The 15,974-nt window shown below is 36.0% G+C and overlaps 1 protein-coding gene across 1 annotated transcript; it reads right to left on the bottom strand.

Moving 5' to 3' along the window:
* Positions 1-15,888, bottom strand: LOC102683906 (hydroxyacyl-CoA dehydrogenase trifunctional multienzyme complex subunit alpha). The gene is made up of 20 exons (XM_006625856.3): positions 15,779-15,888; positions 12,970-13,011; positions 12,814-12,884; positions 12,092-12,225; positions 11,744-11,882; positions 11,065-11,184; positions 10,856-10,958; positions 10,525-10,647; positions 7,711-7,829; positions 7,256-7,312; positions 6,624-6,733; positions 6,192-6,326; positions 5,855-6,026; positions 4,706-4,792; positions 4,466-4,606; positions 4,052-4,120; positions 2,963-3,158; positions 1,908-2,022; positions 688-833; positions 1-569 (listed from the first exon to the last, which is right to left on the bottom strand). The coding sequence occupies exons 1-20, from the start codon at positions 15,843-15,845 to the stop codon at positions 424-426; spliced, it is 2,292 nt and encodes a 763-aa protein (XP_006625919.2). The 5' UTR covers positions 15,846-15,888; the 3' UTR covers positions 1-423.
* Between the last annotated feature and the right edge of the window lie 86 nt (positions 15,889-15,974).

Below are 15,974 nucleotides of genomic sequence, written 5' to 3'. Positions count from 1 at the left end.
TAGGTTTAAACAATTTAAATTTTTATTCAAGATTTCTCACAATGGAACACTGCACTCAAGTGCACTGCTTTCAGAACCTTTTCATCTATGGGTTTCTAAGCTTGACTTTTCTTAAAAAAAAAACATTTTTTACAGGTTTTACAAGTTACTAGTGCATTAACTCCCAAACAAATTGTAGCCCTGCTAAAAGAAACAGAAGTGCCTGAGTAGTCACATGTAATTCTAAGGCACCTTGGAAAACAGACCTGCGATGCCAATGCTTAATTTGGTTAAACACTTAAATGCATTTGTACATGACACATGCATTTACATGGTTTAAACTGGCCTAGATTTTACCATTACATTGCTTTCAAGACTAATGTTAGATCTTAAAGGCTCCAAAAGTTTAGCATAATTAGAAAATAAACAGAATTGCTGCAAAGTTTATTTGTGGAATTTCTTGCTAGCATCCTTTGCATGGTCAAGCAGCAACTGGCATGGTGTGAACTGATTTCCATAGACATTTTCAAACCTCCTCATCTTCTCAACAAGTTTATCTGCTCCGTAGGAGTCAACAAATCTGAAAGGACCTAGAAAGAGAGATGCAAATGTAAAAATTCACTCAAATTCAATTGAAAAGAGACCCCAGTCATCTTTTGTTTCTTGATTCCAGCATTTCAATGGCCAGTTAAAGAGCTACACTCTTACCTCCTAGGCAAGGTGGGAATCCAAGTCCAAAGACAGCCCCAATGTCTCCTTCCACTGGGTTGTTGAGAATACCTTCCTGCAGGCACATCACGGCTTCATTCACAAACCTGGAGATGAGGCGGTACTGGATATCGGAATCCGAAGACCTGTGAATGAAAAACAACCTTGATTTGCAAAAGACTTCTGGGAAGCCCAAGAAATGTTAACACTTACCATTTTATAGTAAAATCAGTCCAACTACAAACACGTACAATTTTTTAATCCTTTTGTTTCACTTAGCTCAGTTCAAGCAGATATAAAGAAAGGCAGACAGTATTTACAAAACCAATTTACTAGATAAAAATACCTAACCTTTACTCACAGAGCAATGTGTTTAACTAACATGACCTGAGCTATATATTAATGTACTTGGCGTCTAAATTTTTCTCCTGCACGTTTCACCCTTAAATACATCTACCCTTTAAATGTCATGTATTTAAGCTACATTTCCATTTGTGACTCTTTTACATATGTGAACAAAACTACAGTACATTTCTGAAAATGGCAATTCCTCTGTAACTGCCATAGATCAATTATATATACAAAGTATTGTAGCTTGAATTACACAGTGCAATTTTTGTCCGATTCAGAATTCATTCATTCAAGGCCTCTGGGAAATTGTGTTAATCTGCAAGATTCTCAGCTCAGTACAAAACGGAAATCAGTCTCTATCAAGAAATAAAATGGTTAAAATCAAGGGTACAACAAATAACTAGATTTACTACAAACCTGTAAATGCTAAGTCTCAGATTTAGACTTTCAAGAGTTTCAGACAAACCCAGTATCAACAAATATGTTTACAATTACAGTTATGTATGAGCTATGGGATGAGGAATAACAGTAAAGTAACATGGGCAGATTGAGATGTGTGTACAGTATTTGTATCGTTGCATGTCTAGGACTTTTGTTTGTTTTAATGTGTATTTATTTTGTAATTTGAGTGTTGTTTTTTGTAGTTTTGTATGGTGATGCCTTAAGACACATGTCCACCTTTTTGGATATAGTTATATTTTACTTATTCCTTCGGGTTTTAACCCACTTGGCTAAAGGGTGACCTCTAGCTATACAAACTATACAAATATCTGGCATTACTCAATAACGTTCAGCAGCCTTTTCTGAGAGATGTTTTTAATTGTTGATTTAGAAAACATTTAATAAAATCCAAAGAAAGTCCAACGTACACTTGAGGGTCAGCTGGCATCTTGTACTTCTCCAGAATTGCTTCAATTCCTGGATTTACATTTTTGTTTTTCACTCCTTCTTGATAGACATAACATCCTTTTCCTGATTTGCGGCCTGAAAAAAAAAAAGAATGCAATTTAGGCATTAAAAGCAAACCACACTATATAACGGATAAGATGGATAACTTTATAGTTTTATCATGAAAAACTCAGATTGATTTTACTTAGGGAAGTTTAAGGTGATGATTAAACATTTATAATAGCAAATTTGAAATTGCTATACGTAGCTATAGTTCCAAAACAAATGTAAATGATCTGAATATAAATTGATCATATATGTATATACAACATATATGATTATAGCTTTTGATATATGGGTGACATTTCATATTTGTAATTAATAAGTTATCATTATAATATAGTGCTTCTCTGGACACTACACTCCAATTTCCACTTGGATGATGAGATTACAGCCAAAGTGTGCCAGTACGCTCACCACACATCAGCTATCAGTGGGGAGGAGAGCAGAGTAATGAGGCCAAGTCATACATGAGGAGTATTAGGAGGTCATGAGTGATAAAACCCAGGGGGAAATTTGGCCATGATATCGGGGTTAAAACTCCTACTCTTTTTGAGAATCATCCTGGGATTCTTAATGACCTTGGAGAGTCAGGACCTTGGTTTTACGTCTCATCCGAAGGATGGTGCCTTTTTTACAGTTAGCGATGCCGACACGATTACTGGGGCATTAGGAGCCACACAGACTGCAAGGTGAGCTTTCCCCGGAAGTCTCCCATCCAGGTTACTAACTTGGCTCACAATTTCATATGCAATCTCCTCTTAGTATGTTAGAATAATTAATTAATTTCAGAATTTATTCACTTCTATTTTCTGCTAATACTTTTTAATATTGTTCAAGGGCATTACTTTCCTGTTAATTAGCATCACTTGGTAACTTTAAAAGCATGGAAGATTTTCAGTCTAACCCATACTACACCTGTTCTTAGACTATTGCACATTTGTACATCATTAAATGTTCTGTACATTCTGTTTACCTTTGAAACCTTTTTCCACCATGGTCTTCAGAACTTCAACATTGCCACCACCAAATCGGGAACCAAAGGCTTTGCCCAGGTCTTCTGCTACATGGGCAGCCACATCAATGCCAACCTCGTCAGCCAAAGTGGCGGCACCAACAGGAAAGCCAAAACCAGTAGTGAGAGAATCCAGCTTCTTTGGGTCAACACCTTCCTGTATACACAGGAAAGCAAATGTCTAGTAAATGACAGCTTATCTGCAAGATAATGAAAACAGGCTGCACACACCCCAAACCACGCAAATGTACTGCACAGAAATCGGAAAATTCCATTTTTCCAATATGAAAATTCTAGTATTTCTTGACATTCATTCTTAGTAATTATTAACTGAGTCTTACATAGTTGAATCTGCCACAGTGCCTGTGGCATTATGAAATTTAATTGAGATCTCAGTAGCTACCTTTAGTTCACTAATGGTACTAGCATATGTATATATATTTTTTGTACATTCACGCACACATTAATAACACACTTCTAGCTTGATTCTTGCTTGCAACAACTTACTGTTCTAAATGTATAAACAATAAATTTAGGATTGCTCAATTGTTTTTCCAAATATGGCATTTTAATAAAACCCAAATGGGACTTTTATTGAAGCACTTGTTTTATTATCAATGAAATACCATTCCAGTAAGGTTTATTGGAGACTTAAAAAAAAAAAAATCAATTAACAATCCATTGGTTAAATCTCACCACATTACAACAAACATATTGTAGCTCTGTGAAATCTGCTCTATTGCTTTTAAAAGAGCAGTCAGATAGAGTACATCCCCAGGCTTAACAGAATGTCCTACACTGCTTGGTGAAAGAATTGAACGTATTTGACCAGAGAAAATTATAAGTTGACCTGATCCAAGCATTCAAAATCTTCCTTTGCCCTGTATTGTCAATGGCAATGGATTACAGAATCAACTGTGAAAGACAAGAAGTGCCCCTTTGTTCATAATTGTTCTTAAAAAAATGCTTTAAATTCTATGGCCACTGTTGGAGATAGACAGGAAAAAGATCACATCATTGGTTGCACCCTAAAAAAGGAAGCAAACAAACCTGTAGGACTCTGACAGCTTCTGCTAACATGGGAGCCAGACATCTAGTTGTGTAGAAACCAGGACCATCCTGAAATGAATGCAGAAAAACAAAATTGTACATTAAAAGATCATTTTTGTCCATTTGGCTTCAAGCAGTGATCATAGAAATAAAGACTGATGCTGGATGACCATACACTATTAAGAAATTTAAAATGAGGTTACATCAACTCGCATACAATCTTGATCATAAACAATACAACAACTATGGCAAACTGACCATTAATTACTATTTTTATAATATCAATGATTACAGATCTTGTCTCTAATTAATGTTCAAAAACAAAATGTGCATTTTTTTATGTATAAAAAGAAGTCAGTACAGCAACTCGGCTAGAAAAGTGTTTCTGCAGACATTATGGAAATCTTTTTTTACCCCAACAACAATGATGACTTTTCCCTGCTTAAGGCCAACAGCAACAGCAGAGGCAGTGGTGTCCTTAGAGGTTTTATCAGTAGTTATGATCTCCAGCAGCTGCATTTTGTCCACTGGAGAGAAGTAATGCATCCCAATGACCTGGGTAAAACATCCAATGCAGAATGTATTCATTTGTGTAGATGAGGAGAAAGAAAAATGTACAGGATGTACAAAATAAATAAATAAAAAAATACTGACCTTTTCTGGTCGTTTGCTAGCGGCAGCAATGTCTTTAATAGGTAGGGCAGAAGTGTTAGTGGCAAAAATACAATGAGGAGGAATAACCTGCAAAAAATGAAAGTGTACTGTATGAAAGAAATGACATTTTGCCATTCTCTTGCATAACGTAAATTATAAATTCAAAAGCCCAGTTCTTGAAATCAGTAAAACTTCAGGTAAGCAAAATTATCCATGGTCAGTAATTCCTGAGTCTAGGAAATCGGTAAGGTCTTATAAAGTCGGCTTTAAATTTTGGGGAACATTTTTACAATGAACATTTCCTCAGCCCACCAAAGAAAAGACATTTTTTTAAGAGCCCTGCAAACCTAATTGTGTGCACAAACATTTTAGAGAACCAGTATTAAAATTACTTTTAGCAACAATTACGGACTGAGCATTAGATATTGCATCGATAACTCCATCATTCCATGAAAGATAAAGGGAGGAGGGACTTTCTATTTTCTTGTAATACAATAAACACCAATTTAATAATTATTCCCTCCCTTTTAGTGTTTCTAGCACTTGTATTTCAGGTTTAAATTGCAATGAGCACTTGATAGGGGGCGCTAGCATTTAGTTCTCCATCATGTTTATGTCTGAATACATTGTTTTGTCAACCTGCCGTCTGTGTGGGTCCCATTACCCCGGTATAGTGGTGGGGACACTATACTGTAGTGGGCACCATCTTTCGGATGAGACGTTAAACCGAGGTCCCGACTCTCAGTGGTCATTAAAGATCCACGGGCATTTCTCAATAAGAACAGGAAATTATACCGGCGACTGGGCCAAATTTCCCCCCTCAGCCTTTACCGTGGCCTCCAAATTGTCCCCATGTATGATTGGCTTGCACTTGCCCTGCGATGGACTGCTGCCCCATCCAGGGTGTACCCTGCCTTGTGATCTTTGCGTGCCGGGTAGGCTCCGGCTTCCCGCAACACCGTATGGTATAAAGCAGTTTGGCAAATGACATGACATTGTTTTGTACCAAATCAGTGTGCGTATATATACACTGTATAACATACACATCTGAGTTCTACAATTCTCTCATCTAACTGTGGTAAGTCTAATTTAAGGCATGACGGCTACAGAACAAGCAAACAAAAAATAGTATCGCACAGCTACACCCACCGCTTCAGTTTCTTTCAAGACTTTGTGCTTGATATTGATGTCTTCAAAAACAGCCTCAATCACCATGTCCACCTTATCAAATCCACTATAATCTAGCTGGCCGGTGAGGTTAGAAAGAATGCTGTCCCTCTCGAAGGATGTGATGTTCCTCTTTTTAGTTTTGTCATTTAACCTGGGCACACAGAAAATCTTTCAAATGAATTGTTTCTATACTTCATTCATATACAGAGGTAACTAACAGTTTATTATTTCCACTTTAATTTCAATGACAATAATTTCACACTATAGAGAAGTAGTGCCACCTCTTGGTAAAGGAAACAAATTGCATCTTACGAACCCTTTATAGACTTGCTGCTGCCCTCTCCCTACAGCTTCAATGGTGGTGTCTTTCAGAATGGTTTGGAGACCCTTATCTACAGAGACCTGGGCAATGCCAGCCCCCATCAGACCTGCTCCCAAAATGGCCAGGTTTCTAGAATAGAAAAAAAAAAAAGACTTGTTTATTCACCCACAGCATGGTTAGATTTGACATAGTGTTTTATTCAGATATTTCAAAAAAATAGCTCAGCTGTACTGAGCTTATAGCATTTTAAAATGTATGCAGTATTCCTTATTTGAAAACCTAAAATATAAAAGCACGGCTCCAAAACGGATAGTTAAATGAGCTTATTGGGTCTTGATTGCGGACTTAGTTTTGATGAGTAACAATAAGGCATAGGTTGAGTACGTCAAAATGACTGTGACTGAAAATGTAAAAAAGGGCACTTACGTGACCTCTTTCTGTGGGGTCCCGAATCTGTTCTTCTTGCATGTAACTTGACCATGGTAGAGACCAATAAGAGCTTTGGATTCACTGGTCATGGCTAGTTTTCCAAAACCCTTTGAACATAAAAAACAATATAACACTGTTAGGAGCCTGAGTTTTTAATAGTTTTCTTGCTGGCTGGTGTGTATATGAGGCAATCACACTTCTGGGAGATGCCAACTTTGACTGCAGGTAACAGAACTTGAAGGGGAACTGCAGTCCCAATTAAACTGCGAATACCTGGAAAGTTTGTCTATTTCGTGATGTAATATGGAGGTTTTACAAGTTACTGTGAACATTATACTTTCATTGTGGTCTGAAATGCACTCATCAATGCTGATTCTTTCTCACCCCTAAATATAAAAACAGCATTGCACTTCCTCTTCAAGAGCATTTTGTGAAAGATGTATCATTGTGCCACACTCTTTTTGGGAATTAATTTATACAATGTTCTACCCTTAATAGTCCCACTGCTAACCCAAGAAAAGCTAATTGGCTCAACTGAAGAAGAGAAACATTTAATATGTGAAAATAAGGCCAAAATATTAAATTTCATTTAATTAAATAATACCTTATATTAATAGTTTTGTATTTACCTGTGATTCAGCTAAATAGCCAGCATCTGATCCTTGATCAATACCTGTCTGGACAGCCTACAGGAATCCAGAAAAAAACAGAAAAGTCCTGATAAATTGGCATTCTGCATCTCTGCATCCTTTAATGTGTTACTATTACTAATTACTACTGCAATTAATGTGGCAGTAACCCCACTAAATGGTGCACTTGTATACCCGCACTAAGCAAGTGTAAGTTTTAAATGATAACTATAATATTATAAATGATTCACATTATAAAAACAAACTCTAAAAAAAAGACTGTACTTGTGAATGTTACTTCCTAAAACATACTGTATGAAGAGCAAATAGTTAAATTTAATCTGCGCTGTTTATGAAAGGTTCTTCCTGTTATAAGGACTTTATACTTCAAAAGTAGAAACTAATGGGAGAGGAAAAGTTAAATTAAAATCCCTGATATAAGACATCCAACGTACCTCAATTATTTTCAAAGGAGCAGGATACAGTCCCTTAGTCTGCTTCATAACTTTATTTGTCACAGTTTTGTAGATCTGCTTCCTTACAAATGGAATGCTCATAACGTAGTCTGTTATTTCTGTAATGCATTTTGAAACATGGGAAAAACACATTGTAAGTGGTTGCAAAGCATTCTTTGTTACAGTTCCCTTTCCTTCAGATAATGACAAATGAACAATCTGCTACATGGCTGAACATAAAGAACATAAAGAAGAAACTAGTGGCAATGTTAAAACACTGTAAATAACCAGAGGGTGAAGGAAAGTAATGTGGTACATAAGGTTAACACATAACCAAGCTACTAAACATCTTAAGGTCAAAGTGACTTTCCCAAAGTTACTCTCCCCTGCATGTTTGAATAAAGAACATTTTGCTGAAACCTGAAATATCTGTCTTTGTGATGTTCTTCACACTTGTAATCATCAGTATTGTCCATTATGCCTTTCCTGTTCTGATCAACTGCATACCGATTTTACAGTTTTATTTGACAGCATATGACAGGAATTGAAATGCAATTTTACAGGATCTACTGCAATCAAAACACAATACTGAAGCAGGTTTTGTATTTTACAACATGATTCTCTCACATTAATTGCTATATGATTCACAGATAAAAGACTTATGGAGCACCATATAAAAGAATTTAATAAAAGTACTCTGTATATGCATCATTTAAAAGCTTAATTTCACCTACTGATCAATTAATATGAATGGATTATATTCTAGCAAGTATTTAATTACTTAACCAACATCTACATTTTAAAAACCAGCTGTACTGAAGTCTAAAAGATGTTTTAACCATTTCTCATGCCATATATTGTTCAACCAGATATGTTACAATACAATGTAACAGTCACTCACAAACTAACATTTTCATTTAAGTACATGATTCTCATGAATCCACAGGACAAGAACAAAAAAAAAAACGGCATATATAATATTTTAAATGAAATATAACATTACTGAACACGGCATATTACATTTTCAAGAACGACTGAAAACTGCAGCTCTGTGTTCTAATCAGAAGAGAAAACTGCATCTCTGGACAATAGTGTCACTAACAAGTGTCCATTTAGTAGTGTTTTTGGATAATTATAAAGAATTCATCAAAACCTATAAACATATAACCTAAAACCACTATTTTGTAGAAAAAAAATAATTATTATTCCCAATAACCCTGTTTTGTTCATCTTCACTACTTCCTCTCTTGGTTAGCTTTGCTGTAAATGTCAACCTCTGTGTGACACATTTTTTCAACAGGGTACATGTAAAGCAGTCTTTACCAGGGCTCTGTTTTACACTTCAGTCTCACTTTGCTTTCATGCATGCAAGATAATAAATAGTAGTTACCATACACCTTTTAATAAAAATTGTCAGTAATCTGAATTTGCAATCGTGTCAGGGTAGCACTTACGGGATTTTATTATACACGGTGTATTTAATATTTATTTATAGTACAGGGTAATGAAATATACAGTATTTACAAATTTGTTAAATAGTAATTCTCTCTAATTTAAGGTACAGCATATTTTAAGTGTATTATATTTGATTTTAATTATAGGGTTTAATTGCTATATTATAATTATTGATATGTATTCAGAGAACTACTAAGAATGGGTTGTTTTTGATTTACACAAGATTTAGGCTATGTAAAGACTTGTGGAACCCAACCCTTACATAATCTGAGGACAGGGTGTATTATGCATATTGAACTCCAAGTGATGCCTTAAAGGGCTGTTGATGAGGTCCAGTAAACACTTTAATAGCAGCAGCTGGACAGTTGAGACTCAACATTATATTCTTAAACATTTAATGTTACATTGGCAAGAGGCTTACAGTCCTGCCTTGGGCCACACGAGGGTGCTATCTCCCTCCCCAGAGCTACACAGAATTCATCCTCCAAGAACTGGAGAGTGGAGTTGCAGTCTGTACCAAGGCTGGTGATGTTAGAGGACGAAAATATAACAGCTGGCTCTTAATATCTCCATCTTTCCACAGAGAAGGTAAACTAGATAAAGTACCATAACCTCACAGTGGCCAAGAGCTTGGTGGAGGCTTTCCTGTAAAGTGGTAACATTGTAGGTCCAAATGCAAGAGAGCACCTAGATGTGTGGTGGTGTGATAGAGTACGGGTTGGTGTTGTGTGAAAAACCCACTAGGATTATTACCATAAACATTGCCTTCTACCTGCAAGACCAGGGAAGAAATCTAGAGTTATAGACCACTGAAGGGTCCCCTGTGTAATGATTACAAAGGAAACTTTTTCTACTGTGTAAATGATGTTGCTAAGAAAAGAGAGACAGGTATTGAAACTGATTTTTATGTTTCCTTCTGGGGACGATTCGTCTTGGGTCGAAATAGCAGTAGACAATAATGACTGGGACTGTTGTGTCTTAAAGAAAAAAAGGAAAGCATAAATACCCAGCTCTGTGGGTGAACAGAAGTCCAGAGCACTCCAGATACGCCAATTAAAAACCTAGTCTAAAGCCACAAGACTGCTCGGGCAGACAGATCACCGCCTTTCACATAATCTTATGTACACATTCATTGTTTTAGTAAAAAAAAATGAATCTAACTTTTTCCCCACAATCAATGATTTTGAGAAAGGTCTGCATAGTTAGACTAAACATTTCTGAATCCGTATGTTGTGTTTTCTTTCTTCTCTTTTCAGCATGGAATAAACCTATTACTTGTTCCTATTTTATAGAACCCTTCTTATATAACCTCTCAGACCATGTAGAGGTGTACATTTAAAGACTCTTCCTCAGACTTACTCTGCATCAATCCTTTGTCTTTCTTGAGGGAGATTTTCTTACTGACTATTCCTTTGGCACATTCCACAGCAACTTCTTCAAGGTACTCAATTGTTCTCTCCTCGGGACTTTTCAACCCAGGGCCTTAAAAGCGAAAAAGAAACAGATCAGTACCCAGTCCCTTGCATAATTACAAAGAACATATAGGATAAATCAGGAGATGCCAAATAAGTATTAATACTTCAAGTTAAATTGAAAACTGTCCTGCTGACGTTTGAAAAACTTTGTTTGAAAAAAAAAAGACAAGCACTGATAATGGGAGAACAAGTTTTCCGTTGACAGAATTTTTTACCAAGTGGGTCGACAAGCTGGTCAACAAGCCCCATCTTTTTAGCTTTATCAGCACGGATGTTTCTTCCCGTCAACATCATGTCAAAGGCAGAGGGAAGACCCACCTGTCCAACAAAAGGCCCAAGAATAATTTAGTCAATCTACAGGTGGAACACACACAGCACATAATATGCATGAGAAGAATGAATCTTGATGCATTTCCATCAATACCATTTTTGGCAGTCTCTGGGTTCCTCCAGCTCCTGGCAATAAGCCCAGCATAACCTCAGGCGTACCAAGAACTGTCTTCTTGTTTTTTGTTGCCACTCTGTACTGGCAAGCAATGGCAAACTTGAAAAGAAAAAACAAAAACAAAATACAAAACATCAACGCACTCACCAATGAAGTGAGTCAAAATAAAAATTGTCAAAATAAGAACACTTATGCAGGTTTCTCATCGGTATCTTATTTATCTTGTTGTAGCAGTAAACATGTTTTTTAAATGGCGAACCGATGAAGATCAGCACAGTGCTGCTCATCTCATGGTAAGGCAAATGTCTTTCAACTGCTTGGCTTGGATTTTTTCCATCACTTTAATTCTTTAAAGTAGTGGAACTGCTTTCTTCTTCATGTCTGCTTTTGTTACAACTGAAGCACCTGCAATGTATTTTGCTGGCATGATGTTAAAAATCAGGTGTACAACTACAATCGATCCCTTTGTAATTACAAAAATTACTGAGCAAAATAACTGACATCACAAGGGAAGTGCCTTGTAAAAATCACAGTCTGCAGTAAAATACAAGTTTTAAACTATGAGCTTTGCTGCAGTGAAACTTCATAAATCAAGCACTTCTGTAGTTTGGGTATGAATTCATAAAACAGAAGAGTGTGTAACTGAATGAAAACTAACCTCCAGGCCTCCTCCCAAACAGGATCCATTAATTGCAGCAACAATGGGTTTGGGGGACTTTTCAATCTTCTCAAACATTTTCTGTCCTTCCTGAGAAAGTTTGGTCACTTCCGCTTCAGATTTACAGGCCTCTATCATGCTGCAAGAAAAGGAATAAAAACGAACTAAAAGAGAAGCGGACAGGATCTGGACATAAAATACTGAACAAGAGTTACACCAAAATGGGCAAATGAAAAAAAAACCCGCCGGTCACTTCTATGGCGTTGCAAAATAATTTTTATCGGTAATAAAGGACACAACAAATACACAGACAAATTGCTTCAATTTAATCTATTAATTAGGACTGACTTGATATCTGCTCCGGCTATGAAGCAGCCAGGCTTGGAGGAGATGAGCACAGCACTTTTGACGGCATCATTTGTCCAGACTTCATTCATTACTTGTGTTAATTCTGACTGCATCTGCACCGACAAAGCATTAACCTGCAAAAGACAAAGACAAATCAAAGTTTCCTTTAGTATTAAAATGGTCGTCTATGTAACCTGCCTTACATAGGCAACAAATAAAAACTAGTTAAGTCACTTTTTTATGGCATATTATATAATCATTAAGATTATACTAATATTTTCTACATGTTTTTTACCTGTCTATTTTTGTATTTAGTTTTTCTATATCTTCATATTTAAGTATGTCTCAAAATAGGACAAACTTTTTAGAAAAATTCATTTATATTTGGAGCATTGCTTTAAGCACGATATTCATAATTGTTCTTTACTTTCATAAACCTAATACATTCCTACTTTGTTTTGTAGGTGGGTATAAAAGAGTGATTCTGCTGGCGTATGTCCAGTCTTTAGCAGTTACACCGGGTGTCCTTATTGGTTAGGATAAAAAAAACTGACAGTGAATGAGACCAAAGGTCCACTTATAGCTGCTATTGTGTTTTTAGTGTCAAATTAATATCAAAAGTAAAGCTTGACGTTATTCAATTGAAAACTAGGCGTTTAAAACACAGAACAGAAAAAAGCTGGAAATATCGGAAAAAAAGTCTAATGATATATTTGAAGTACCTTGGAGTTTGGGTCGTTGACTCGTATAACTGCAACATCTCCCTTAACTTCATAGTTGACATGGGTTCGAACTGTAGGGAAAACAAAATTTGTAACCATTTTACAAAATATTAACAAAACATACTGTACAACATAACAGACTATGACCATAGTTACCTAGCATGGCAGAAGAAACTGTGAAGCTGCGGCACGCATAACCTACAGAAAGAAAATAAAACTTATGAGGAATAATAATATAAGGGGTATTAATAGCAAAAGTAGGTAGTTAAGGTTTTACGTTAAGATTCACTTTCAAACAAGGCAGTACAATCTGAGAAACAGCACATTTATTAAAGATGAATAATAACCCACCTTATTCGTCAGGTGAATTACTCACATGAACAAGGTCATGTGGCCTTTTTTTATGTACTATCCTCAAGGTGGTAGCAATGAAATAGGCAATAGCTTTAGTGACAAACTTATCACACTATCTGAAGCACAAAATGCAAGCTAATTAAATAAAAGACTATGAATGCATCATTCATGTTGAAGGATACATACATCTCAATCAAGATAAACCGAGTGAATTTCACAAACCAAATAATTATCTATGGCAAAGCCTGCCTTTAAACGGAGGAAAAGAGAGACACATTTTGGTCCCAATCAAAACTCCTAATAAACAAACTTTGCTTGGTGGATTTCGGAATGGGTTCTTAACTAGCTCCTTAAATTTGGCCGTACAGCTCATTTCCCTGTGTTTAAAAGAAGTCCTTTTAGCGCTCCTGTATTTCACAAGTTCTGGTTCATCAAGGCAGAATCAAGTGCTAACATTGAATTGTTTGGCTGTAGCTCGTTCAGTCTGGTCTCGTGCTCTTCAACCACACCTGCTCAAATGCTTTTTGCTTACAGTCCTTGTTAACTTTCCCTAAATGCAAAACATTGTTACATTATCTGCTGGATGTTTCTAGAACTTCCTGGAATTTAACAAAATTTTAAGTCCAGTATGTGGTACTTGATCAGACTAGTTTGTAACCTTGATGGATAATTGTAGCTGTTTCAACACCTTAATATTCATTTTACCCAGTGACCGCTGACACACTACAGCTTCTAGTTGGGGACAAATCTCTTTCTACATTCATAAAATACCCATGGCAAGATGTGTAGTGTTAAATATAGAAGGCTGAGGGAAACAAATGCGTCACATTTATAAGTATAAATGAGAAGACCTTCAAAACAGTTGTCATTCAGGAATAAAAAAAAAATATTTTTAATGAAGCATTTTAAATGCTTTAAAATATTGCATTAGTATAGGTTTATATATTCAATTAGCTTGCATTTCAATAATACAAATGCTAAACAGTAAAAAAAAAACTCTTAACATGGAAAGTCAAGTGAAAAATCACATTGAAGTAAGTGGTCCCTTTAATATTTGGGGTCAACTTGGGGTCGTCAAGTCTACTTGATGCAAGAAGGCAATGAACTTTGACACAAATTCCTTTTATAGGTGGAAAGATAAAAAGCTTGCAGAAAGTGACCTTTGTCCTTCTTTTTAACATGTGACACAGCACAAGATCAATACCACTGGCAATGGCAACTGCTTAGTAATGGCCACTGCTTAAATCAAGGTTACAGTACATTCACAAGTGAAATATTTTACAGAATATTTTAATCTGCAGTATGTTAATCAAATTATCATTTAAAATGGAAATCCAAAAAGTGAAATATGGAACACAGCTCTACCTGAATAACCTTTAAATGTTAACACCATAAAACACATGTATTAAACTAGAGTAATAATCATATTTTACTACTTTAATAAAGTTTAACTGGCACTGACCTAAGAGCACTACATGGTTTAGCTCCTATAGCTTTTTTAGCAGTTTTATGTTTTCCATACAATATCAACTTTTGTTAATATTCTGACCTCTTTCATGAAATATCTATATTCCCTCGTATAGAACTGATTTCTCCCATCTTTACAGAATAAAAAAGTGCCTTAAACTGAAAGGGTTTTGAAGACTGCAGTGATTTTCTCTTGCCACAGTGACATGAATGTTAAGGTATAAGAAGGTACAGCAACAGCGTTTTCACTCCACATAGGCTCAGTGTGCCTTAATAAAATCGATTTTCCCCTTGCCTTCCAAAAATTAAATGAATATACTTTATAGGCTTTTTATGAACTTTAAGTCAGAGGCACAGAAGTTGATCACTATAATTAACACTGAATATTAAACTGCACGGCACCCCATTTAATACTTTAGCAATTCTGTGTTTGAGTAGTCAAGTAGAACGAATGCTCCTCCATATTAAAAGGTAACTTTAATTACTGCAGAGTGATTAACAGCATTCTGGTATTTTTTCCAAATCTCCATATTCAACTAACTGAATGCAATACACATAAGGAAAGAAAACTCTCACACCCTACGGAGAATAAACAAAAACTGTAAGACTGAGTACATTGGTGTGTGTTCAGTCTTTGTGCTCAGTGTGTAGAAAAAGTCTTAATTTTTCCTAGCGTTGCTGTTTGTAGTACTGCACTATAATCACTTACTTCAAAGAATTACAAAAATCCAAAACATTAACTATTAAGAACGCTAATAATCATGATTAAATTCAATGAAATTGCCTTTAAGACTCAAAGAAAGCAAATCAATCACGAAAAAAATAAAAAGGAGAGCAACGTCTGGGTGAATTAAAACTGCAAAACGCATAAAGGAACAAATTGCCTTAGAAAAAATATTCAATTTTATATGCATCAGCTACAATAGACACAACAAAACCCTTATGTTATGACTTCTGTGTGCATTTCTATCAAAGTAACTGTCACTATTTAAGTAGGTGAAAGGTCAATGCAGACCTGCTTCAGTTGCATACTGTACACCCACTCATCCAGCACCAAGAAACTTCTCTTTTCTTAAACAATAATGGCAACAGAGGAAGGTGCAGGTGGCACCCAGCATCTTAATAAGCTAACATATTCAGTTACCTGAAAAGAGTGAATATCTGCTCGTTGCAAACCTGGAAAGTATTCCAAGCGCTCTTACGCCAGCCATCTTTGCCAGTCAAGTTCAGACAAGGGAGAGAACAACCTTTGGCAAGCAGACTAGGACCTTCAGTATTAATATCTGTTGAGGACACCACAGATAAGCCTGAGACAAAACATAAGAGAAAGCTTCTAAAAG

Source organism: Lepisosteus oculatus, chromosome 2 (assembly GCF_040954835.1).
Source record: "Lepisosteus oculatus isolate fLepOcu1 chromosome 2, fLepOcu1.hap2, whole genome shotgun sequence".
NCBI classification, from domain to species: domain Eukaryota; kingdom Metazoa; phylum Chordata; class Actinopteri; order Semionotiformes; family Lepisosteidae; genus Lepisosteus; species Lepisosteus oculatus.
The sequence above is the reverse complement of the archived record's forward strand: the minus strand, read 5'-3'. Positions and strand labels throughout refer to the sequence as shown.